Source organism: Lissotriton helveticus, chromosome 4_1 (genome assembly GCF_964261635.1).
Source record: "Lissotriton helveticus chromosome 4_1, aLisHel1.1, whole genome shotgun sequence".
Lineage (NCBI taxonomy): Eukaryota > Metazoa > Chordata > Amphibia > Caudata > Salamandridae > Lissotriton > Lissotriton helveticus.
The window spans coordinates 1,838,382,939-1,838,410,562 of NC_136063.1; the positions used below are offsets into that span (position 1 = coordinate 1,838,382,939).

The 27,624-nt window shown below is 45.3% G+C and overlaps 1 protein-coding gene across 2 annotated transcripts in view; it reads left to right on the forward strand.

Moving 5' to 3' along the window:
- RPS6KA6 (ribosomal protein S6 kinase A6) overlaps positions 1-27,624 on the forward strand; it is a 499,939-nt gene that overhangs the window by 248,509 nt on the left and 223,806 nt on the right. For both annotated transcript variants that reach the window (XM_078688489.1, XM_078688488.1), the window contains 2 exons: positions 3,606-3,676; positions 19,047-19,135. In XM_078688489.1, the coding sequence (XP_078544615.1) occupies positions 3,606-3,676; positions 19,047-19,135 (160 nt within the window). The remainder of the gene's footprint in view (positions 1-3,605; positions 3,677-19,046; positions 19,136-27,624) is intronic.

The window sequence follows — 27,624 nt, forward strand, 5'->3', positions numbered from 1 at the left end:
AATACAATGATACCAAAATGAGATATCAGTTTGTAAAGCTTAATGGGCAAATAGGATAAAAAATTACAAATCGTCAATGATAGGCTATGGTCCCTGTAGGCCGGTACCTAGGCGCAATCTGAGGCCCACTGTGATGGATTGTATATACGTAGCAGCCAGGTTCGTCTGGCCAAAGCTTTTATCTTCTGTCTGAGTCCTTTAAGTCCCAATCCACCAAAGGAGTACACTTCTAAAGCCTCCTCCTTCCCCTCAGGGCATGCACATAGAGACTCACAGGGTACAAGGCAGAGTCAAACAGCAGCATCCAGTCCAGGTCCAATTGCCACTGGTCAGCTCGGTGCTTCCAGGAAAAGACCTTTTGTAGTTTGATGTATTCCTTTAACTTGAACAGGCCATGTTTCTGCCTGGGTACACGTGGGAGCCTTTCTAGTCTTTCCAGGCTCTTCTCCATTCATATAAGTTTTACCCCATTGGTTAGGGTGTGCTCAGGAGTCATTCCCACAAACTAGCTAGTGTGAGGCATAAATGTGGCACCTCCAGTCAGCCACTTCATAACACTCTTGGACCTGAGGAAAATCAGAAGAGGGCTGAACTGAGGCTGCAGACAGCAAGAAGATCCTTGAGGGGGCTGGGCCTACTCTTGCTTTAAACAAGTTAAGCATGTCTGCTCTGTCATAGCTACCAGGGGGTGAGCTCAGGTTGATTTAGTGATGTTAGGGGTTCGCCATGACAAAGGGTTGTGACTATTGCTTTAGGAGGGTAATTACCTGCCCCAATTAATAATTCAATTTCTTGCACCTTCTCAGCCGCATTGATGTAGTTAAGGAAAGATTTTTCAGTTTCCAGTCATCGCCTTAGGGCCACACATGGAGTCGAATTATAGTCAGACGTTATAGATTGCACTGATGACTCTAGCCTAATCTGCTCACTGTGAATATACCATCTAGCGATAGTGGAGTCCTGCATTATAAGACCCTTCCAGATGACTTTCTCTAGCACCCGAAGACCTTGGGTAGATGAACCAGGGCCTTCATTTTCAATTTTATATGGATAGTCATGTGACCGGAGTATTTATTTATCCTCAAGGAGCTTGTATGTACCCGCCTGCATTCTCCGAAAGATTACCTGGTGTGGAGGAAAGGCCAATATGTAGAGGTAGTAGATACAATTGAGGGTGAGAGGGAGCTATATGAAAATAATATATACACAAATATGTATTGTGTGGCACAGAATGAAAGGAGTAGTCTTTATTTGTTGGGTGAAGTAGTCTCCACACATCTACCAGAACATGGTCTCCCTTGGCATCTCACAGAAGGGCCCTGTTATTACTATTATTTCATTTCAGCATTCTATTCTTGTCAAGTAGGAGGTCTTTATACAGGTTCAGTCACTCCCAACAATAGATTTGATGTTGCTAAATTCTGTAAGTGCCCTAGTCGGTGCAGAAAAAGAATTTTTTTTTGTATAGGTGTGCAGTGTGAAAGGTATCGTTGTACACTGAGCCAACAATCAATACCGTGTCCCACTTCTTAATTTTAGCGAAGGCATACCTGCCCTAAGTGTCTGTCCAAGTCTTAAGGATTTTATGGGGGCAAATTGCGAAACAGTATTAGTATCACTAATTAGCATTTTCTTAGTGTAGGTGGGCAATTGTGGAGGGTTCTGAGGAGAGTGGTCATGCCTACCCACCCTGCTGACGCAATCATTTTACATTTTTTCTTAGGTTTCCTGATTAAGTAAATTAGTCTCCTACAGGGCTGATAGATCAGTGTCTTTGCCCCTAATTTAGATTGGTTTCTCTTAACCAAATGACTGAGGCCTTAGATGTAAGTTGAGTGAAGAGCTTGCACACAACTGTAACTGATAAAGTTCTGGAACCATCCATTAAAAGTCAATCAATCAAGAAATTGTAGAGCGTGCTAATCACCCGTTGAGGCACTGTGATGTGAAGTGATGAGGAGAGTGGCTCAGCTATGTCTGTTCAAATGCATGGGTGATTTTGGGATAAGTGCTGCTGATAGCATAATTAAGGGATTGATGAAGCATATTGTGAGAAAGTACATCTTTCTATGCTTTCATTATGTATGTTTCAAATCTAAAAACCCCACAAGGAGCAATAAAATAAAAAAAATGACCAGAAAAAACCTTGTGCCACATAAGGGAAGATGATGGGTCTCTTACAGGTAAAGAGAGGTACTACCTTATCTTGCAGAGAATAGTGATCCCAGAAATGAGCTACTACTATAATACTGTTTCACAATTAGTAATGACAAAAAATGATGTGCTTCTCTGGTTTGCGTCTACCTTTTATAATCCAAAATATAAAAAAATATATAGAATTATGCACATTTCTTGATTTATTTTGTAAAGGTTTGGCATAATTACCGAGGGCGCTACAATTGATCTAGCAAGATGTTTGCTTAATACTCTTAGGAAAACTCTTCCATGCATGGAGAAATGACAGTGCTTATCCTGAGTGGAAAAAAAGATTTTGGAAATTAAAACAGTTATTGGATCTGAAGAGAATATTAACATTCAAAGAGGTTCAGCAAAAATGTGTTGTCTAATTCCAAGGCAGCTCTTGAAAATATTTACTTTTGAGAAACTGTTTCTTAGAGAAGAAAAAGTCTGATGTAATTAGTGAGGCTTTTAGCCATCTCCTTAACAAAGTATTTATCGTTAGGGGGTATGAAAAACTCTATAGTTAGAAACTGCAAACCCTGGAAAAGTGTAGGAATTGTGGACAGAGGTTTCAGATTTAAAATTCCAGAAGAGATAGAGGAATAATGGGGACAAACTCAAACCCTTAAGGTCAGACCCTTTGTAGGATATAGTATTTCTGTGTTTGCCATTGTTACCTTACTCCTGAGTAAATAAGTTTGCCCTGAATGCCTCATCTATATTCTAGATGCTATGGTCTCTTCAGGGGAGCTGGAAGTGTATAGTTTATGCTTGTACTAAAATTTTGCCAAATTAGAGGTATGTTTTTGAATGGGTAAAAGAGATTTGGGGTAATGCAGTCACTCCTGACCCCATGTGTGGCACTGATGGCATATCGTGGATGCCTTCTGGGGACGGCTTTGTTGACACTCTTATATTTTGCCTTACTCTTGGCTAGAAACCTCATTACACAAAAGTGGAGAGCCAAGTAACTTCATTCACATTTAAAGTTGGTGTTAAAAAACAATGGAAAAAGTAAATGAATCCAAGAACGGGCAGTTTATGAAATCTGATATATGTAATTAACTCAAGTGCCCTGAATAGCCTTATAGTTTGATCACAGGCACTTGCATGTTGTAAGTATGTGGAGTTTTTGTTTACTTCTGTAGTCTATATGTTAATGAAATTTAAATTGTTTTACTTTTTTATTTTTATTTCCATACTTTACTTGCATACCTCATTTTCCAGTGAAAAAACAAGTCACTTTTGGAAGTCGTTTTGGGTTGTTTTACATTCAGTTTGAATATCCTATTTGACAAGATCACTTAACATTTAACAGTATTCTTGGTTTTTCATCAGGGAGAAGGAGTCCACTGAATAAAATTTAGAATTTAAAAGACTCCTAAAACATATGTATCATTTTAATTTTCTGTTTTATGTTACAGTTTGAAATGCTTACCGGTACATTACCCTTTCAAGGTAAAGATAGGAACGAGACTATGAACATGATACTAAAGTAAGTATTGCTTCAGTTTCACTTTCCAATGAATATTTCCTGAGAATGGCTGATACTGTTTACTTAATAAGAATCCAATGTCTCAAAGGTCACCATTTTCATGCTCACACATATTCAGTGAAAATTCTTGGCTTGCATTGCTACAGCGAAGACGACACAATATGCACTTAATTGTGTAATAATTTTGAATAAAGTGCGACGCTTGATTATTATTTTTTTTAATTTCTTTTTACTAACCCCTTCGCTGCGGGGTTGTTTCCCCCTGCTGAGCTGGGGGGGGGGGGGGTGCACAGCACCCCCATGCTCATGACGAGGTCAGCTCGTCATGAGCTACGGCGCTCCGGTGCTCATGACGAGCTGAGCTTGTCATGGCCACACCCGTTCCAATGGAACGCTCAGCACTGCAGGGGAATCAGCCCAGCATGCGAGCGTTCCTAGTAACGGGCGCGGTCATGACGAGCTCAGCTCGTCATGAGCACCGGAGCGCCGGAGCTCATGATGAGCTGAGCATAGAAGAGGCTAAACAATAAAATTAACAAAAGACACATCAGGTGACATATTCATATGTATATATCAAGGTTTTCAATGACATTCAAAATATTATGCAGTTAAGATAGTTGATGGATCAAGGGGATGCGTGTGCCTCCGATTCTTCTTGACGTGCCAGTGTGGCACAGATATTGCTCCTGTAGTGGTTCCAAGCCTCCCAGACCTTACACCACTTCCCTGGGCATCCCCTGGCAGAATAGACTGACCTCTCCCTAAACATACACCAGTCTAAGTCCTCCATCCATTTCTCAATCTGGGGCGACTGGCTGGCTCCCCACAGTTGGGCGATATTACGCTTCGCTATCATGAAGGCCAGTGTTGCCCATTGCTTTTTGTATGTGTTTAGGTCCGTGGGTTCCCAGATGTTCAGAATGCATCTGCGGGCCTCTGGCTGCATTGCTATCCCCAGGACCGCCCGCAGCGTACAATGAACCTCTCCCCAATACGCTTGTACGCTTCAACAGTGCCACAGTATATGGGTGAACGTCCCCAGTTCCCCACATCCCCTCTTGCATTCTCCGCTCTCCAAGCGGCCCATATGGACCAGACAGGGCCCAGTGACATATGACCTGTGTAGTATCTTGAGTTGCACCAGTAGAAGCCTTATCTGAATCACCACCACCCGCGGGGAGGAAATGCCTCCTGCCAATCCTCAATTGCAAAAAACAACAAGTGATGGACTGAATGTGGATCAATGTCACACACTCCCCCAGTCAAAAGATCTGGGCCCAAATCCATCGTTTTTTTGCACTCCACACCACCCTGGGTCAGATAATGGCTTTATGCAAATCAGCTCTGACCCTGTTGCCCCATGGGAACAGTCCAGTCCGAACTACAACAGCCATATCTTTCCCAGACCGGAATCAAGCATCCGAGGACAATCCTCATCATCTAACTCCAGACCATCCTCGTTCCAGCGTCGCCTTATTATAACTAATTGGTCCTCCATGTTATTTATGAGTTTCTAGTATATCAGAGAGATGGTTTTCTCGGGGAGATGCCCGTCCAGTATTCTGTCTTCAATGGGAGGCATCAGGGAGTGTCGTGCCCCTAGGAATGTGTGTGAGCAACGCGTGACGAATCTGGAGATATCAGAAATACTCACAATCATTCAATCGATGCTGCCGCCTAAGCGAGTCAAATGTGTGTATCGTTCCCTCCCCCCAAACATCTTTTATGTGAATGATCCCTATAGGTCCCACTTATCAAGTGCCATGGGTTGATAGGGGCTATCCTGCTTGCATTGACCCGGCTAAATTCCATTTACTGGGGAATGATCCGAGATGCCCCAACCTAAATGTCGCACTTCCCAAAGGGCATGTGCCTGAGCGGCCGGGACCAGAACGTAGTCTATCCTGGACAGGCTATAATGTGCACAGGATACGTGTGTGTACTGCACGCCGCCTGGGTTACACGCCCGCCAGCTACCTACTAGCCCCGTTGTGTCCAAGTAATCGGGGAGCCACCTCTGCGCCGGTCTCAGTGTCAGTGCGGGATCTCGGTCCATATCCCCGTCCACTATAGCGTTAAAGTCGCCTCCCAACACCAGTATGCCCAAGGACAAGGTCAAGAAAATGGATCCGAGGTCGCGAAATGTATCTGACTGTAAGCCGGCCGAGACATAAATCGAAACAAAGGTAACTGTCTTCCCCTCCCACTGACCCAATATATCTATCCCTCTGGTCAGACCATGTAGCCCGAATGGTCAGGGGAAATGAGTTCTTCACCAATATGCCAACCCCTCTCAACCCTGTAGTGAATCCTACATTCCCCACCAGCTTGTAGCCCCCTTTATGTAGGGCCATGCATCTGTTTCCAACGAGATGCGTCTCCTGCAACATCTGGAGAGTGTCTTCTAATAAACTGGTGAACCATCCCCCTCTTATCTTATCACCTAATCCGTTCACATTCTAGCTAACCACTCTAATCCCCGATCCCTGTCTATTGTTTGACATTGGGCTGGTATGGGAGTGTTGCTAGCCCGCCGCTGTCTCCTGATGTTGTATAACTAACACAAACTACAAACATTCCCACAAACAATCCCTCCCAGCACCCCTTCTCATGGCGTTTGTCCATCCCCCACTGGCAGAGTGCCTGTCGCCCCACACTCTAAACCTACTTGACAACTAAAGGTAGTAAAGAGGAGGGCTTATGCTCTATCTCCCCCCCCCAACCCCTCCCAACCAGAATTTAAATTTCCTCCTTGGAGCCAACATTTCCCAACTGGATCATGGTATTTCCGGGGGCCGGACGGGCAACTCAACTGTCGGGCCACTACCCCAATACAATGTACATTAGTCCCAATCGCTGTGCATCTGCTCTCAATCCTGCTCCTGCTGTGCTTCCTCTCCATCTCGGTCCCGTTCCCCGGAGCCACCAGGGGGATGGCAGTCCAATGCCACCTCCAGATTATCTCTGTCGATCTCCACCCTCCGGCGCGCCGGGAACTTCATGGCATGTTTGATCCCTTTGTCCCGAAGTTTCTTTTTAACCGCAATAAAGTTCCGGCGTTGTTTCTGCACCATTTGTGTGAAATTGGGGAAGAACGAAATGGTGGCATTCTCGTACTGCAGAGGGGGTGCCAGGCGAGCCGCCTGCAGGATAGCGTCTCTGTCCCTGAAGTTTAGTACCCTGGCAATCATTGGGCGTGGCGGCGCGCCAGGCTTAGGCTGCCACCCCTGGACCCTGTGCGCCCGTTTGATGGTAAAGAAGTTACCTAGTCCCTTGGGCTTGAACTGGGTGGGGATGAGTTCCTTGACAAACAAGTCCGGGGCCGGGCCCTCAGACTTCTCAGGCACCCCCATTATGCGAACGTCGTTGCGTCGGGCTCTCCCTTCATACTCATCCAGCTTGCGTTCAGTCACTTCACGAGAGGTTTTGAGCTCCTGCACTTCCTGTTTGAGCTCCGCCACGTCATCAGTCAAACTGGGAGTCTTTATATCCAGCGATTTAACCCTCTTGTTTACTTTTGTGAGGTCTGCTCGGATAAGCTTCAATGGTGACGGTGTCTAGCTTATTATCCAGCAATTTCATGTTCTGCCCCAGGGACGATTTGACCCCGTCTACTGCAGCCATGACGTCTAGGAGTGTCGGGTCAGGCGGTGGGCCCGAGGAGTCCCCCTCCCCCTCCTGTCGGCAGAGGATGTCTCAAATCTGTAGGGGAACCTCTCGGCATCGTGTAGCGGTCCAACTTGATTGACTGGACCTGTGTTGTCCCTTTGGATGTCCTGGGCTGGTGCCTGTCTGCATCTTGTTTGGATGCCATCTGGAATTATTTTCGCGGGCACGCCGGTCCGGTACCCCTCTCCAACTGCGTTACAGAGTGTCACGGCCCGCTTCAAACGTGGCTGGCTATCTGCGTCTCTTCTTCCCTCCCAGGGTCAATCTTCTAGGGGCCAGGCCGGAGGATACAGCGCACCCCCACAGCCCTATAAGACCACGACTGTCACAGTGCCCAGTGCTATCATGTTCGCGAAGGAACAGGCGCCCCCGGGGACCCAGAGACCAGCCCCTCTCGATGCAGGCGGCTGACTGATTAACACCTCTCCAGGGGGGGCCCCCGCCTGTCCCGGGCCCTCCAACAACAGCGCCTGGGTCAGGCCTCCGATTACTTTCTCCATGCCACTTCCTCGCGGCTCACTCGCCAGCCCCGCAGTCCCCACCTGGCCAAAGGGTAGTCTCCGGGGGGGGAGGGAGGGCGCCAACAATCCAGCACACCCGGGGACCCCGGGATCCACAGCGGGTCCTATTGGCAATCACCCGGCAAGCTGTCTGGCCGTTGGGGCACCGGGACCAGCCCTTCAGGGTGTGCAGCGCACCCCCACCTCAGCGGCACGTAGGCAGGGGGAGGGGGGAAGAGCGTTCCACCCGCCATCCCAACACACCCCCGGGCCCCCCTCAGGACCACCTCGAACTTCTCTCGCCGTCAAACTACACCAGCACTGTCTGGTCGTTGTCTGCCCCTCCAGGGACCGTGCGTGGAGGGGGGGCCCTCCAACAATCCCCAACTCGTCCACCTCCGCCTTCGATACTTCCCCGCAACTCCTCTCGAGAAGTAGGGCGGGGCCAGTGATTTCCGGTGGAAAGTACCTGACACTTCATTTTTTTTAAACCTATTTTTATTGAACATATGTTTCAGACAAGGAGTACCACAATACATACACAGGATGCAGTGCCATATACATCAGTTAGCATAGTTCCACATTTCCCATTCCCCAGCAGCATATCATTGTACTCAACTGAATCTGGAGGGTTGTTTACTACCTCCGCTCCCTATCTTAACCCTGGTTTGTCCCTCTTGCCTCCTATCTCTCGCTCCTGTATTTTTTTTATTGCCATTTAAAGTTATTACAAGTATCTTATACGTAGCCGTTTTACAGATATATAAACCATGTGAGTTTCATTTACTGCAACATGAACAATAACAACAAAAAACAAGGAAGCGCGACAACGTCTGCATGTTAAAACAGTAGACATTACTAAATTCCCAAGTTCCACACATATCTATGAATTTCTAGCGTACATCTAGCAGGTCAATGTGGCATGACACATTTACCTTATTGTGGGGCTATGAAGTGGAGATTCTAAGTTCGAGTGTTCAATACCTTTCCGTTCGCTTAGGTGACACTCACAGATGCGTGGCGGGGTGACTGTGTTGGCTTCTGATTGGCATTGTAGGTCGCTAGCCTGGTTTGGAATGGTCCCCATATATCTTTGGGTCGGGACGCGATGGGCATCAATTCCCAAATGTACCCAGTTGTTCTTGACAAAATGTAGTATCTGCTACCGAGCTCTTAATGGTGGGGGCAATTGATTGTCCTCAATGCATATCCACTCTTCATTTCGCTAGAAGAGCAGCATGGCTAGAAACGTCTGCTTGCCATAGGGGCATCTTTGACGTATCCCAATATTCCTATAATGGGTGTGGGTTCTATATGACCCCCTTGTAGTCTGCTAATTGTTTGAAATATCTCAACCCAATAGGAGGCTATCTTTGGGCTGCTCCACGCAATGTGCAGAAAAGAGGCCTGCTGTGCGCCGTATCTCCAGCAATTTGCCTCTGAACAGAGCCCCATTCAATGAAGTTGGATAGGGGTTCTATAAACTCGATTTAATAATTTGAAGTGTATTAGTCTTAGTTTATAGTTGGGGGAGAAAGCTTCTAGTTGGGCTAGCTCCTGTATTTCATCCAGGCACCACATATCTTTTCCCATTTGCATGGGCAGGCCTTACTCAGATAGATTGTCTGTTCCGCTCGTTGACACCAATCAAGATCCTTTTGCCATGCCTCGAGTGATGGAACCTCCCCGCACCCCATGCTCGGGCAATATTGCTTTTGGCCACTCCACCCGCCAAAGCAAGCCATATTTTAGTATATTTTAGCCAGACTACCTCCCCCACCACTCCCAAGATGTGCCATTTTGCTTCCATCAGGACCTGTGTTGCCACCACAGTCGCCATCACCTGGGCAATACCACTCCAGTACCTTTGAATCTTAGGGCAGGACCATAGGCTATGGAAGAATGTGCCCTTCTCGCCACACCCTCTCGCCCCCTCCTCCGAATCGCAATGACCTATGCGATATTGCACTGTCCTTGGAGTGGAAGACCTATGTAGAATCCGAAGTTGAATCAGCCTGAGCCGTGCCCTTATGGATTTTTCCTTGGAGCTCTGCGTGGCTTCGGTCATCATCCTCTAAAAGTCCCTCATCTGATTCCCCTGCGGCCCCTAGGGGACCCATACAATCTGGGGAGTTGTTTATTAGTTTCTTGTAGGTGAGGGATGTGACTTTAGCTATCATTGGGTCGAGTATACGTCTATACGCCTAGGGCATGTCGCAACAGTAGGTACCTGAGGTATTCCCCTGCCCTCATCTATAATTCCGTCTGGTGACTCACAAAATCATTTTCACACCTCTCCAGACATCTTTCAAGATGCTATGAGACCCCATTTCTTAAAGCCCCTTAAACGTCTAGTCTTGCCTAGGAAATCTCCCACCACAGTGGGTTTTCTCTGTGAGCCTTGCCTTCCACCCCAGAAATGTAGTTGATTTCCTCCACACAGGCCGTGAATTCAAAGTTGAGATCGGCGATCTGTTTATAGTGGGGATATGTAATGAAGACCAGGCGTGTGTGTTTCCGCTGTTATTGCAGCGCGAGGGGCATAAGTGAAGTGCTCCTCAGAGAGACTGACATTACCTACTTGGCGAAACTATTGAAGAATGATGCCTGACCCTAAGATGGCGGTTCCATGAAGACGAGGAAGCTTTGTTGTCCGCGGTGGTAACGTGCAATGCAGCTCTGGCGTGTAAACATTTGTATTCTCACATTGTTGAGAGGTCACTTAATTCATTATAACCAAAAGATGGACTTTTGCAGCTAACTTCTATTTCTGTGACCTAACCCTAAAATGGCTGCTACGTGTGTATTGTGTGGTCCATCTTACCGGCTTCTTTGATGTAATTATGTGCGTTTGGAGCTGATATGCTCGAAGGGCTGCAGAACGGGAGGGCTCCCTGATTATTGCAGAATGACTCTGGAGACGCCACGCCAGACCTGTCACTCACCCCCTCTGAAGAAATGCGGACACTGGCCCTGTCCTCCTGCCGCTTCACGGAATAGATTACACCCCATATGCTTTGTGAATTTTGGGAACCGACTGAATTCAACACCAAGGTCTCGACTCCCCTCCCTGACCTCAAGTTGACAGCCTCAGTTGGTCTCTCCACAATGCTCTAACGCTCCTGGACAATAGAACTGGTCAGCGTCCTTAGCTTAACCACATCCCTCACCTGACCTTGATCCTGCTCTCCCTCCTGGACATGTACTCTGAACCTTCCCTCGACCATAGAGACCCTGCTATTTGACCGATGTCCGGTGGAACTACCTGTTGAAGAGGAGATGGGTTGTGGATTCCCCCTCGGCCGTCACCTACCCAGCCGGAATTTGGGCAGACTTTCCTTCGTCTCTCTGTCGTTTCCCCCTCCTAACCTTTCACCCCACCCCCTTCCCGCTCTATGCTCCCTTCTTCTCGCCCTCTTCCCCTTTAATGTTTTTCTGTTGAGACCTAGCCATTTGACCGATGCCCGATAGAGCTACCTGATACCTGAAGAGGAGATGGGCCGCGGATTCCCCCTCGGCCGTCACCTACCCAGCCGGACCTTGGACAAACTTTCCCTTCGTCTCTCCGCTATATATATACACTACCCATTTTGCCCTTACCCCCTTTCCATTCCTCACTCCATTTTCCTTTTATTCTATGCTCCTAAAAAGTTTTTTCTGGTATCTTTTGTAACTATTTTCCCTACGTTTCTACGTCCTGTCTTCCTCCTACCCTTTTACCATATTCCCTTACCCTTCCTGCTCCATTCACCTTGTCCCCTATATTCTTTAAATGCTTTTCTTGATACTTATGTAACTTTTAACTGATGTAATTTGCAACATTATTGTCCCTCATGTAAAGCGCTCTGATTCCATCGGGTCTAGCCAGCGGTATATAATAACTCATTAATTAACTTTGTTCCCATTTAGTACTTCTTCTCCCTTTGTCTACCTCCCTAGCTCCTAGCTCCTATCCACTCTCCCCTGAATCTCACCTTGCCTGCTAGTCTGCCTAGCCCCTTGCCCTTTGTGCCCTTTGACTAAGCACTCCTTCTCCCCTTGTTGGGGAAAGATCCAATATTTATACTCTGGAGTCTCAGCGTACCCGCTGAGAGAGTCCACTGCGCCAAGGGAGCCACTCACAGCTGAGGTATGGTATGGCACCTTTTGCCAAAGCACTCCCTCTCCCCTTTTTGGGGAAGGATCCAGTATGTAGGCCTTGGAGTCTCAGAGACCCCTCTGAGAGAGTCCACTGCGTAAAGGGAGACTCCCGCAACAGAGATAGGGAAGTGATACCACTTCCCCTGGGATCACAGCTTACTGGACTTTGGACGTTACTTTGACTCGTCTTCCGATTTGTGTCCCCGTCGCCCTTCCCCTCCTCTTTCCCGCCTTCATTACCTGTCTACTTCCCCAGCTCCTTCCCCCCTCCCCTGAATCTTTCCCCTTGCTTGCTTTTACCCTTTCGTATTTGTGCTTATTGTTTATTTGGACTTTACAAGTAGCTATGTTGCCATGCTCTAATAACTGTGTAACCTTTATAATGATGTAACCTGTAACTACGATCTGATGCTCATGTAAAGCGCTTGGATACCTCTGGGTCTAGCCAGCGCTATATAAAACCTTTAAAAAATGATTCAGCATGATGTCTTCTAGGAAGAGGTCCACACTTGGGCCCTCTGCCCATTCCGAAACCCCCACCACTCTTATATTATTCATACAAGCCCTTCCCTCTTGATCTTCCAGTTTCATGGCCATTTGTTTGTGTTGTTGTGCCAGATGTTGCACTTGCTCTTCCAATTTACCTGTGGTGGACTGGAGTTCTGTGATATTAGTTTCGGCCGTAGTGACTCTCTCAGCTATTTTATGCATTTCGGCTTGTATCAGGTTCATTTCTATATTGACTTTGTTTTTCTTAGACTCTAGGGTCATGCCCAGGACTTGGATGGCCGTCATTATCACTCTGAGTGATGGCTCCCCTGACCCCTCCTTTTTGTACTAGGGGAGCCACTTTTGGTTTCATTATGGCAGATTTTCTGACAAGCTGCGTGGCCTGCAAGGATGTGCTCTGTAGTAGCTCTCTTACTCCGTCTCCTCCACGTGTACTCTCCACCCTTGCAGGGCACCTCAGTCCTTCCTTTAACACCTCCTGCAACTAACACCGCTGACGCCTTCTAACACTTCTTAGAGTGTCGGTGGCCCCTCTTGTATTCTTTCTGCCGCCTCAGTGGAAATGTCTATTCCTTCCCTATTCCCCCCAGTCTTTGAGCGCTTATTTGAGCCCCCCCTCAGTCCCTTGGTCAGCCTCCTATATTGCGCAGGGATAGCTCTCCCCTGATCCAGGACTCACCAATACCTTTTGTGCTATTTTCAGTGGTTGGTGGTTGGTTATCCTGGCCTTACTCTGCCGTCTGACCAGTCCTGCGTGTTGTGAGTGAGGAGATTGCCGCACTTTCTGTCCTGGCTGATTCCTGTGTCGCTAACTGGCGGTGCACTACCATGCAACTCTCTGGTGTTGGAGGCCTCTTCCCCTGGCACTTCCTCAGCGTTGCCTGTTCTGCCTATTCACTTCCCTCGTGGTGGGAAGCACTCCATCTCGGATATACTCCATGTTCGGGTGTCCTGCTATTCTCTCCGACAGGGGATGCCCCACCCCACCCGCAGCACCGCTTGGGCTCGGAAGTTTGGATCATACAGGAGGACCCGGATCCCGCCTGTCTCCTGTCTACCTCACGTCCACGGCAGCTCCATTTCCAGGCCGCTATCTGGTGTCGGAGGCCCCTTCCTGGGCTCCTCATCAGCGCGGTCGACTGTTCCTACGGTCACGGCACACTGGTTCCCGACCCCTCCTCCTCCTTCGTTCCTCACTCATGGAGGGGGCGGTTGTCCGCCCAGAGAGGTCTTATGCCGATTCAGTCTGGGGGGTCACCACCTCCATAGCTCCACTCTATCCCTTGTCCTGGCTTTGGTCCACGTTATGCTGCATAATTTTGGCACGAGACACCCATTGTACTTCGGTCTAAGTGAGCACAGTCTCCTGCGAATGATATTAGGTGAAAATGATCCCATTTTGAATGTCTGATCTGATTATGGACGGAGTGTTTTATATTTCAAACCAATTTGGTTACAGTAAGCACCATGGTTGTGCGTGTTTGCTTTGTGAATTAAAAGTATCCAACAGGGAAGGTCGAGCGCCATAGCTAAAACACTCTGAAGTGGCTAAACAAAATATCCATAGGAGTAATTCTATCTCCTTAATTTTTCTTATGTCTTCCCCTACAGATCAACAAGTGTGAGTTGCTTAGGGGAACCCTGGTTCTTGGAAGTAACACTAACAAAGGAATCCTAACGGAGGTACAGAAGGTTACACATTTTGGGATCCGAAGGGTCCTGAGGTATGCCGGTGTGACCCAACATTGTGGGCACATAGCTAACGCAGAAACATGCCGACAAATTGGCAGTAAGGAGGGGTGAAGGAACTCTTAATCTTCTCTGATCACCACCATTCTTCATGTTTTTACACCTAGCCGGGGGGGCCAAGAAGAAACGGTTGAAAGGGGACACTTCTGAGCTAGTTTTAACTTCACTGCACTTTTTTTTACGGTGATCCCAAACTTTGTTTGTTGTGTCTTGCCCTCCCTTTGCTCCGCCCCAGGCGTTCGTCTGCGCAGGGGCATATTGAAGCAAGCCCGATAATGAAGCATGTCACTATTTTGTGAGTGAGGGCTGTATTTTTTCACAAAGCATTTGCCAACCTTTGGAATACATCTTCCCTACTCCTCATTGTGTGTGAAACTCAGGCACACACTTTTGCCTAGTTAAATTTCGTTCCAGTCTTTGACCCTCTTCGGTGTGGATCTGCTCTTTGTTCTGTTTTACTCTATGGGACACATGGATTTTCTCCTACTCATCTTGTGTTCTTCTTGATTTGTACCTGGGTTCCACAACTCCACTTCCCTAATGCCCTTGAGGGCCTTATTTCGAATTGCGCCTGGGCACAGCTTCTTTTGTAGACCTTTTGCTACTTTATCGTGCTCCTGATGCTGTTGATCTTTTGCAGTCTGCTGTTCTTGTATTTTTTTTTGCCCTCTCAGTGTTCAACATACCTACTGGGTTACGGCTGCTGCTATTGCCTCCTGTGTTTTTTTTATACATATCTGCCATTTCATCCTTGAGGTAGCTTTTATGTCTGATGTTCTTTTGATTTTCTTCACTTGGGACAACAGTCCCCTTGATCGTTTGGATCCTTGTCTGTTATCCTTGTTTCACAAGAGACTGGGTTTACCTTTTTTTCCTTCCTCCAATCCCGCCTGCTTGGCCTTCCTTTTTCTATGAGAGAGATTCGATTTCCCCCCTTCTTTGGTGAGGGTATTTCATTACTTTTGGGGTATATCCTGTCTTTCTCCAAATTTCCATGAAGTGTTTGTCAGGTTTCTTACCTGTTTCTCCTGCTTCCATAAGTTGAGCGATGTGTGCTGGTCATAGTTGACTATCTGTTGCCCTTACATCCTGCTAGCCCTTTGTTTCCCCTGGTGATCTTCTTCTCTTTCATGGTGGACCTTCCACATGCCGTTTGTTCGTTGCTTCTCCTGCTACTGCCTGCCGGCATGCTTCCTCCGTCAATGGCATTGGTTCTTGTATGGTTGCCCTTGTTTTCCTTTAGTGGGCAATGGCTTTCACCTCCTGCTTCTTATGCGACATTGTGCTGCGGTTTCCCAGCCTTGTCTCTCTGTCTTCACCTCAGTAAACTGTCATAACTTCTTCTTTTACGATGGTAGGATGTATTATCTCTGTCCTCCCTTGGTTACCTTTGTTCTTGGAGTGTCCCTCGTTCTTCCACTTCTCATCCTCCCTCTCACTGGCGAAGGACATGTTACCTTTGGAGGAGTGGATATAGTTTTGCTGTACTCTGTATGACCTTTGTGTCTACAGAACTTTTTATGTGTGTATTTATCCTTATATACATTTATCCTTGGGTATCTCTTCATATGTATACCTATCTCCTGCATGGATCTTTTGTAGATGTCTTTTGCTTCAGGTATATATTTATATGTGTATGTTTTACACATATGGTCATCTGACCTTCTATACGTTGGTTGTCACTGCATTTTACCTAGACCCTTCTTGGTGACCTGGCTCACCCTTCTTGGTTGTGCTTGTCTATTTCCTTCTCTTCAATGAGCATCTCCATTAAATTTTTACGGAGGATGCCTTATTTATCTATCAAGGTTCTTAGTAGAAGAACAGTTTCTTTTTACTGTTCTTGTTTTCTAGTAATGCTCTTCAGCATTCATTGTTCTCTTTCTTTCTCAATCATTCCATGATTGGAGGTCCATTTTTTCAAAATGTTTCTCAGGATAGTTTTATTGACGATCGGTGGGTGCTCTTATTTGTTATATGTGTTTGCTGCAGCTGAGCATGCTGTGTAAGCTTCCTCCACTGGTTTTGAGCCTTGACTCTATGGACTAATGTCCTTGGGCCCCTCTGCATTCCCAGATTGTGGGTTACATCCCTTTTGGAGTTCCCTCTTTTACTGATTGTATCGTCGTATAGCTTGCTACTCCCTACGGGCTTCCTATAGTCCTTCTTGGCAGCCAGTCCTTTGGTGATAATCTAGCTTCACTTATCTTATTTCGATTAGCCTGGTCCCTTCTATCTTTTGGACCGGGGATCTTTGGTTAAGTCAGTTCGCAATCCCTCCTTCAAGGATGGTATTACTTTGGTATCTGATTCTAAGATAAGGAATCTGCAGCTAGTTGTCTCTATCAGGTGGACAAGTAACTTACGTTCGGTAATGCCTTATCTGGTAGAGACAGAGTCTAGCCGCAGATTCCATATAGACCAATCCATCCTACCCTCGCTGCAAACTGAGGGCCTGTGGTCTCCTAGATCCCCTCTTTGCTTTCTACTGTAATTCTTTCAATGTGTGCTTGCTGGTACAAGATTTTTCCTTTATAGCACAATATTTCATGAGATTGTTTCTCTAAGTGGGTTCGCTTTGTTGGCACAGAAAGGGTCACAAAAGAAATTGACTACAGCGCGTTGGGGAAGGGCTTATATGGTCTCTGACTTCCCATTCGGGAGACAACCTTACCCTGAGTCACTCGACACCCTCAACTGATGTGAAGAGGTACTGCTGAAAACATTTCCAGATCCAACCTGGCACCTGAGTAAGCTCATAAGATAAGGACTCTTCGACTCTATCCTATCTGTACCAGATAAGGCATTGCTGATGGTAAGTAACTTGCCCTAATGTTTCTGAGGCAATCTCTCAATCACAAAATGTACAGTTTGTTAGCTGTGACCTTTTTGAATTTACTAATTTTCGTACTAATGTGCCATTCACATTTTTCTTCTGCCTACTACAGAATGCACAGTGGTTAAGCCCCCTTCAGCCATTGCCTATATTATCTGTTTATAGTTACCATATCCACTCATAAAGTATTTTCCTTCAGTGACTCGGACAACCGTGGCTTTGCGTTCTTTTTTTAGACCAAAATTCTACTTTTGCCTTTGTATTAATTCATTTATTTATTTTAGAGATTGACGAGGGCCTAGCAGGTTGAAGTGATGCAAATACAAAAGATAACAAACACTGACGAAGTCAAAAATCATACAGCCATTACCAGACCTGTATACTTTGCCAATACTTGTTTAATCTAGTCCGTGACTTTGGTATTAAAGCCATTTTTAAATGTTGCAAATTTGAATAGGTATGGGGGATGAGGACCTGAAAGCTGCAGTGCTTTGCCCAGGATTATACAGAGTAGGTGTTCTAATACTGACATTTTTGGGCGTGATTCAAAGAAGTCATGTTGTAGTACATAAATTAGTACTCTTTTACTACTGCTACACTAAAAAATGCAATTTACTTACCAATGTCTGCACAGCCATATTCATACCTCTCTTATCTTTGCTGTGCGAAGATCTCCAAGAACATAGTTATGTTTCAGTAGTAAAGGTGTAAGGGCAAGGAGGCCTAGTGAGAAAATAGGGCACTTGATAGGGAAAGGTTTAGGGAAAATTAATGAGATGTCTAGGGTGTGGGACATGGTAATATAAAAACAGACCCATATAAGAGTAAGACAATTAAAATTTTCAAAATGCACTTCTAATTTTATTACAGCCATAATTTTGGAAACACAGGCTTAAACATACTGCAGCCAGCTTTGGAGCAAGTCAAACACCATACCTGCCCCAACACTGGGACTGCAACACACTCCCATAGTAAAAAATACATGTAGCCTTTAACACTAAAACCCCAAATTAATTCCGTTTAAAAGTGTTTAATTCTAAATGTAAAATGTATATATCTTATATATCAATTTAAAATTAAAAAAGCTTCAATATAATTATTACTAAATGTTTTTTTTTGATAATACACTTTTACATTTAAAATGCTTTAAACGTTTAACTTACTTTAATAAATGTCTAAACTGTGAAAATAATGAAACAACTTATAGAAAAGTTTGTTTCAAATTAAATGCAAATATAAATTTAAGTGAGTAATCTTATGTTAATATTTGTTTTCAAATATTTTACATTTTTAATTTACAGTAAATAGTTGTTTTAAAAAAAAAAATAATTAGCTTTATTAATGTGCCTATATTTTCCCATTGAAAGATCTTCACCCTATGTGGAGATCTCCACAAACAGTTGGTAAGTTATAAATAGTAACTTTGCATTCTGAAATTCAGTTATTGGGGACTCCACCCCCTTGCAAAGGGGTAGTGACTCTTAAGTGTAAAATCTCCATTATAAAATAGTGAATAGACAAAAGAGTGCAGAGTTATACCTAGGTGTAGAAGTTGACCTTCACATGCAAATTAACATCTGTGAAATGGGCGTCTACCGGGCCATGTATCCATTCACTAACTCTCCGAATGTTATTTCTGGATCCCTGGACCTCATAGAGATCGGTCCATTGGCAGAGCATTCATTTATATTAGGATTACACATGTGTCTATTGCTAGTCTGTAGTTTATGTTTCCTGTTGCTGTTTACTGTAAGTCCCTTTTCAAATATATTGACATCTGTTTGTAGCCTTACTCTTCAAAGCATTTATAAATGATTGTTTGCTGTGTGCACCACACAACTCTTTAGAAACAGACCAATGTGGTCCCTTACGAGCAATGTGCACAGATAATACTTAAAAGAGTTTTTCATTAAAAGCATTGTTGGTAGGTACTGTTACAGTATGCCATTTCTTCTCTACTTCTCAGATCTAAACTTGGTATGCCACAGTTTCTCAGCCCAGAAGCTCAAAGTCTCTTAAGGATGCTGTTTAAAAGGAATCCTTCAAATAGACTAGGTGAGATGTTTCTAATTCATTTTTCATATGGTGTCCGCTTTAAGGGTGTTTCATGATTACTCAAGTAATGTATTTTGGTTTGTCAGTGCCTTTAATATCAGTGTGAAACTCTGACACATATTGATGTGTTGGGGGTATCCCAAAGCACGCCATGAAATGTTCCTCAGGGATTTTGAACACAGCCTGAACAGCTGAACAGAATTATAAGGAAGTGTTGGCAGCCATCTTGGGACTCTGCTTCCCTAAAAAATCATTTAAAGAAAAAAAAAGAAAAGGGGGAATATCCTGACCTCTAGCTGTGGGCCTGGAGTCCCCCTGAGAGCCTGAAGGACAGAAAAACATTTTGTTTTAGATTTTATCAGTGGGAGTCGCCCTGAATCCGCATCTCCCTGTGGAAATTTTTTAAGAAGACACGTGGGCTTCTGCGCTTCTCTACTGTTTAGCCCCCGGGTGGGCCAGGTCCCGGTGGCATGAGGGAGTAAAAGAATGGAGGGGTGCATTGAGCCCCCCTTCTGAGGATCTTTTAAGCCCTTTGGACCACCACCTCCTGGAGCTTTTATAATAGAATGAAGTGGGCAGCCCCTCCCCCGCCCTCCCCTACATGGGCTCCATTGAGCTCCGGGGCCCACCACCTCCTCGGGACTTTATTTTAAATTTTGAGGGAGGCTTACCGACGCCCCTGCTGGGGGGGGGGGTTCAAGTCAAGACTGTCACCTCCCCGGGGCTAAATTTAAAGTAATGAGGGGCCTGCACGGACCCACCTGGCCCCGAGGGACCACCGCCTCCCTGGACCCAAATTAACATTTAAAAAATGTGAGGGGGCCAGCAACGAGCCGAAAGAGGCAAAATAAAGGTCCGAAACAAGGAAAAATAGGTAAAATAGAGGTCAGCAGTGAGCCGGATGAGACAAGATAAAGGTCAGAAACAAGAACAAAGAGGCATAATAGAGGTAGGAAACTAGCAGAAAGGGCAAAATAAAGGCATGCAATGAGCAGAAAGGTAAAATAAAGGTCCGAAACTAGCAGACTACGGTACTCTGTAGATAAAAAAATATGTATATATATAGAAAGTTATTAATAATTTTCCCTACCTATTACCACTTTAATAAAGTAGTAATAGGTATGGAAAAATTAAACCTAATACTTAAAGCCCATTTCAGCAATTTTTTCAAAGTTCTCTTTATTTATGTTACGTATATATTACAGAGCTTTAAGATGCTAATTAATGACATATAATCACACAGCCAGACAGGTAGAAAATATAAGGTGTCTTGCTCAGTGTATCGGAGACATGGAAAAAATTCAACTCCTATCTACTTTCCTTCCTGCCCCTTCGGTGCAAGCACCTCGCCACATCAATTTACAAAGTAAACACTTCCCTGTCTCAGCTTATTAAGCCCCTTCCAACCTCTATTTCATTTTGTTCTGTTCATTATTATTTTTTATAATGAATCATTTGTATTCATACAGAGCAGTGGCATGTAGTTGAGCCTCTTGCCCACCACTGCCCTCATGTTCTGGCCAGCACCAAAATATTCCAGGCACTCCGGGTAGAAAAACTGTTGATATGTGTGAAAAATCCAGAGTAGGGGGAGTCACTATCACAAGCACACTCTGGTCCACAGGGCACTCTACCATTTGTAGGCACTTCTCATCCTTTTAACTAGACAGACTGCTGCATCAGATCCTTATTTGGAGCATTTTTTGATCAATGATGTCATTGAAAATGTCATAGTGATGCAACCTGTGGCATATGTGTCATAAGCAGAGCAATGTAGGGGCACTATTTCTAGTTTGTTCAGGAAACTATAACTGTTTAAAGTCAGTGCTTTTTTAAGTTCAAAATGTTATGGTTTAACAGACATTTCTCCCTAACTATTAAGTTGCTTTAACATTTGTTTTTTCAGTGAAATTCTGACGTTTTTTGAGGTAGAGTAAGGTATTATTGCCATAAAACGTCACTTTAACCTTTGTTTTTTTTCAGTGCATTTCTAGGTTTTTTCTTAACGTAAAGTAAGATCTTATTACCATACCTAACTCCCAGCAAGTGGCCAAGACCTCGCAGCGCATGTCCTTTGGCCATGTACAGTATGAAGTTAGGTGCGGGTCAAGGTATCCATACCCCCGACCCTTATGTCCTTTTTCAATAACATTTTCTGTACAGGAGACCAAGTCCCTGAGTCCTGTGATGACTGCTGCAGCATTTCTATTCCTCTTGCGGCAAACCAATCATAGTTCTTAATCTGAAAAAAACCCTCTGCCATTCAGGCGGCTTAATTTTTTTTACATTTCTGCCCAACGGTCTTGAGATCTATATATATTCTGAACCTTATTTTCTTCAAAACTGCTGAACAAATTTACACCAAATCATAAAAACACACGTTCTCTGTAAACATCTAGCTTTCTGTCAAATTCGGTGAAATTCCTTTGATCCGTTTTGCCTGTAGCACTGTCTGAAATTCCCTATGGAAACTGCATGGTGAAATTGTGTTTTGAAATAGTTGTCTCCAAGTCCCCCCGCCACACATCTCCCATTTTCCCAGCACCTGCTTAACTGATCACCTTGAAACTTTCCAGGAAGGAGCCGAGGTGTGGATTAACTTTTTTGGGAAAGTTTTATAAAGATTTGTCAAACAACGTCAAAGTTATTAGCAAAACACAAAATCCATTTTCTAAGGTAACTAGGTCCTAACTATAACCGCACAGTGGTTACTGCCACTACGTAGTGTGTGTATGTGCATGTTTATGTATACACACCCACACACACACATATTCTATCTCAGCGTGGATGGCACTGTGCTAATTCAATACTTAAAGACTTTGATAGAAAAGCAGACATTTGAGTTAAGCAGATATAGAGTGTTGCTGGAATTGAGAGTGCTCTATACAGGAGCTGCTTTCCACCTAAACTTCAGAACTACCTAGAGTTCTCTGCTTCTTTTTTGTGTACATATATATATATATATATATATATATATATATATATATACATATATATATATATATATATATATATCTATCTATTCCTTTTCACGTCTTCCAACAAAGCACCGGGACACCGTGACAACGGTGCATCACAGGGTCGGAAGTTTCCCTGTTACCATGTATCCACTTTCACACAGCGCAATGTGAGTTACGCCAATGCACTCCAATCCGAGCAAGTTAATACACCAATTCAGTTATAGTTATTTATTCAATTCATTTCAGCATGAAAAATCAGGCAATAGAGCCGTAGCCCCTATCTATCTATATATATATCCCATTGTGCAATATGCTTTTTATTACCGTAGTTTGATGCGTGGAGGGGCCCTAACTCATGATAGACGAATCATGGTATGGGTATTAATGCCCCTTTCCTCCCTCAACTATAGTAATAGCATATTATAGCCTGCACATCTGCATACATGGTTTATGCTATGGCATGTTTTTCCATGTGCAGTTGCTTTAACATTTGTTTTTAACTAAAACTAGGCTGCTAGGGGTTAAATATGTGCAGTAATGTAAAATCATATTGAAGATACCTCATCACTATTAGGAAAGTTGTTTCCCCTACATAAAGTGATTGTTGCATGCATGTGAGGCAGCAAGTGGTGTTTTTCTCATGTCTGTTTTACTTTACCATAGTAATAAACTTGAATTCGAATTTTGCATTGAAGCAATAAATATGTGAACATGCCTAGTAAAGTTGTTCTAAATTGCATGTTATTGGGCTACATATTTTCACTACCTTGCCATTAATATATGTGTACACACATATCTGTATGTATATGTCTACATTTTAAAATGCCATGGGTACTCCGGAAGATAAAAGGAAACCTCATCTGTGGAAGTATAGTCTAAAACTCTGATCAGGTATTCTGCATATTAGGACGCTAGGCCCTCACCCACCCTTGTGTGGCATGCTTCATCATAGGAACCGCTCCTCACCCATTTTAAATACACGGATGAGCTCAACCTTAAAAATGAAGGCGTACTTGCAAAGGGGTGATGTAGATGTGTGGGGACCCTATCACGAGATTAACTCTGTGATAGTAAGGGTATGAGGGAACATTAAAAACAAATACCTGGAGTAGCGGTTAAAAACGATATTGCGATCTCCTTTTGGTAAGATTAAAAGCAAATGGAAGGGTTTTTATATCAATCTGTATTAGGCCAACACGTTTCCGGCCAAATTAAATGCCCTAAAAGACGGGTCAGGAGCTTTCATCTGGAACAATATAGTCACTCTGTAATCTGCCTTGCTGGGACAGTGAATCTTGTCCCTATGAATGGTTAGTGACAAAGTCATGCGAAAAGGAGAAAATAAATGTTATTTAAAACTATATGCTCTGCCGTGATGATAGACAGAAGATCCTTCTCGAGTCTAGGGACCTAAATATAATTGAGTACAAATGTAATGATATGTTGTTTCACACATTAGTGAATGCACTGCAAAACACGCTATGCTGTTTTAGTCCCTGTGAAATATGGAAGAAATTCAAACATTCTTTGAAACCTTCAGAGACCAAAACATAAAAGTGTTTCAAGTCATTAACAGTCCTCTATGTGGACTCCTGGCTTACGTAATACCTAGGAATACATGTGGGAGGAAGGTGGGGGGGGGGGCAGATACCAATACCGTATAGGCTTAAAAAAGTACATATAAATGCAGAAAGAATAACATAATTTAGAAAGCAGTTAATAAGGTAAATATAGGGTAATTCCCACCTGCGATAACTAGTCCAACCGTGACCACACCTAGTTGTAGCTTTACCCATGTCCAGTGCAATGTGGACGAGAACTCAGTATTATTTACGACTGAAGTTACTTCGGTCCAAAGGCCGTGAACCGAGGCATGCTTGTGTCCTTGTCAGTCTATTCTTGTTTCTGTGACTCCTTGTGTCAGAGTCCATATCTTTCTGTCTCAGCCTCTATTTTGTCCTTCTCCCAGTGATAGTGCTTTCTAGTAACATGTCAATGGCTCTCTGTTGTGGTGTCTTTGTCTCCATGCGATGATGCCAGTATCCATCTGGTGCAACGTTAGGTCTGTTTCTCTCATCCATTTCATTTATTTTGCTGTCCAGTTTTGTGGTATCCCTCTTGACAAGTTGTATTCTTCCATTCCAGTGTCTGTCTCCTATGCCTGATGTCAGTTTCCCTCCTATATATGAGTCTATATCTAAACTTTTCTAGCAATAGCAATGTTACTTGCGTCTGTGTCTTGATACAGTTTTGATGTCCCCGTTTCTCAGTATTTAGTTTTCCGTGTCCGAGTTCTGTGTCCCCTGTCTGTCCCCATTTCATTGTTTGCCTATACCCCTTTTTCCATTTCTATTGCCTTTTTTTGCCCTTTGTTTCTATATCTCCCCTTACTGACATTGGTGCCTCCATCTCCTATTTCTGTATTGCCGATCTCTGACTGCTCCTGTTTGTCGCTGTCTGACTTTCTGCCCTAGTGTGAATTTCTCTGAAGTAACGTATTGTCCTCTTCCCCTTCGTTTTGTATTCCTGATACCTTCTTGCTCCAGTGTGTGTGGATTGCTTGTCTTTGTCATTCTCTCCTTCCTCGTGTTATGGACTGTCTGTCAGTTGGCTACGTTAGTGTGGGCTTTGGGTATGGGCGGACCGGAATAACAGGCTTGGAGGCCGTATGTACTGAGCAATTTCTGTAGCTCTGTTTATTAACAGTGACAGTTATAGTACGTAGGGGCAGAGGAAACAGAAGAATGGAGAGGGAATCCGGATGGTAGTCGTCAGGGAGCCGGGATCCGCGGTGAGCAGGTGTGGGGGTCTTCCTTTTCTCCGTCTTTGGTAGTCCGGTGGTCCTCGGAGGTAAAGAGAGACAATGACAGGGCAGTTAGTCCTTGGTCACGAGTGCTAACTGGTGACACCAACACCCGGGTTGTGAGGGGATAGAAGAGAGCGTGAGGGGGGGGGTCGGAAGGGTAGAAGATGGAATGGAACTCAAGCAGGAAGGGAAAGGGTGCAAGTTGTGAGGATTCCGGTGGCGGTATGAACTATCTAGGGTGTCTCAGGAAGTGCGCATATATACAGTGCTCCTAGGAGTGCTATACAGTGAGAGGGGTCAATATCTACACTATGATACAAGTCAGCCTGCAATTCAGGAGACAGGGTACTCACATGCCCCGCCGCAACTCTTCTCCGAGTTGCGGCCGCTCTCCAGCCACCTCCACAGGACTCCACCAGTCCTCGCTCCAGATCTCGTCCTCCTCGCCTCCGCTCTCCTCTTCTCCACGCTCTCCGTCCACCACCTTCAGTTCTCGGTTTGCTGTCTCCTGCCACGAGTCCGCCTTCAAGAACTCCGCTTCTTCTCTGTGGCGTCCTTTTCCGTGTTCCGGTCCGGGATCGTGGGCGGGACTTCCGGGGTTGGAGACAGGTACTTCCGGTTCGCCGTCCCTCGTACTCGTTTCCTGCATGGAAAGAGAAAGGGGGATATGCCGGATTGCCAGGGACGCGGTGGGAGTATCGTCGGAGCCCAGGGAAACGGTACTGAGCCACCGCCTGAGAGAGGTAGGGGAGGGGTCTGTTCCACATCCCTTTCCCCTAGCCATCTTTCTACTAGAGTTGGTTGGGGGTGGGTAACGAGACAAGTAGTCCGCATTTCCCTGTTCCACACCCTTGCGGTGTAGTGTTGTGAATCTATAGGGCTGAAGAGTCAGGAACCATCGTAGAACACGGTCATTGTGTCCCTTGTTTCTCGCCATCCATTCTAATGGTGCATGATCCGTATATAGGGTGAATTCGCGACCATCCAAATAATAACGAAGGCTTTCTATAGCCCATTTGATAGCCAAGGCCTCTTTTTCAATGACTGCATAATTCCGTTCCCGGGGAAAGAGCTTTCGACTTAGGTAGAGGATGGGTCTCTCCTGTCCGTCCCTATCTTTCTGCGACAGCACGGCCCCTATACCCTGGTCTGATGCATCCGTTTGCAGGATAAATCCCTTGGTGTAGTCGGGACTAACCAGGACAGGTTCGGAAACCAGGGCCTGCTTCAGTTGGCTGAAGGCCTGGAGCACCTCCGGGTTTGGATGACAGAGGGCCTCCTCGGCTTTTGTGGATTTCTTAAGGAGGTCCGTCAGGGGAGCAGCTGTTTGGGAAAAACGGGGAATGAACCTCCTGTAGTACCCCAGGAGACCCAGAAAAGCCCTTAATTCCTTTCTTGTTCGCGGGAAGGGGATGGATTGTATGGCTTCTATTTTTTTGCTTTGTGGTCTGATGACCCCCTCGCCCAGGAGGAACCCCAGATACTTTACGGTTTGAGCGGCCAGCGTGGTCTTGGAGGGGTTGATGGTAAAGCCATGGTTTCCTAGTGAGGAAACGACTTCTTGCAAGTGTTGTAGGTGTTGGGTCCAAGTGTCACTATAGATGATGATATCATCAAGGTATGCCCCGGCGTATCGTGAATGAGGTTGGAGGACCTGGTTCATTGCCCTCTGAAAGGTGGCGGGGGCACCGTGAAGGCCAAAGGGCATCACTTTAAATTGGAACAGGCCATCCGGGGTTGAAAAGGCAGTTTTCTTTTTGTCCTCTGCGCGGAGTGGGATTTGCCAATAGCCTTTACAGAGGTCAAGGGTACTGATGAATTTAGCCTTTCCTATGCGTTCCACCATTTCATCGACCCTGGGTAATGGGTATGTATCAAAGCAGGAGACTTTGTTGACCTCCCGGAAGTCGATGCAAAAACGTACCGAGCCATCCGGCTTCGGTACTAATACAATAGGGGAGTTCCAGTGACTGATGGACGGTTCGATGACGCCCATTCGTAGCATCATGTCAGTTTCCTCCTTGATTACCGTCCTTCGAGCCTCTGGGACCCGATAGGGCCGTTGTCTCACGGTTTTCCCTGGTTCAGTCCGAATACAGTGTTCTACCACCGTGGTGTGGCCCGGTAGGGAGGAAAACACATGCTGAAGGGAGGTCAGGGCTGTGTTTAGGTCTGCTCTCTGGGTTTCCCGCAAGTCGGGATCAAAACAGATCTCAAAAGGGAGGACAGTAGGAGTCGCAAGACCGGACAGAACAGGTCGGGGTCCTTCCCACCGTTTCAGGAGATTTATATGGTAAATCTGGGAGACCCCTCGTTGGGGATCCATCTCTATTTCGTAGGTCACAGGGGTTACCTGACGTAGGACTGCAAAAGGACCCTGCCACTGACCCAGAAGTTTATGGTCTGAGGATGGTAGAAGGAGTAGTACGAGATCACCTGGATTAAACGAACGGGCCCTAGTTCCCTTGTCATATTGACGCTTTTGAGAGGCTTGTGCCGCTAACAGGTTCTGACGTACAATTTCCCGTATTTGTCCCAAATGGGTTTTCAGGTTGGCTACATATTCTGGGAGGGGTTTGGTGCGATCAGGTGCGGCCTCCCACGCTTCTCTTGCCATGTCCAACAGGGTTCGGGGAGCCCTTCCATACAACAATTCGTATGGGGAGAAACCGGTGCTTCGTTGAACTTTGCAACGGATAGCAAATAATGCCAGGGGTAGCATT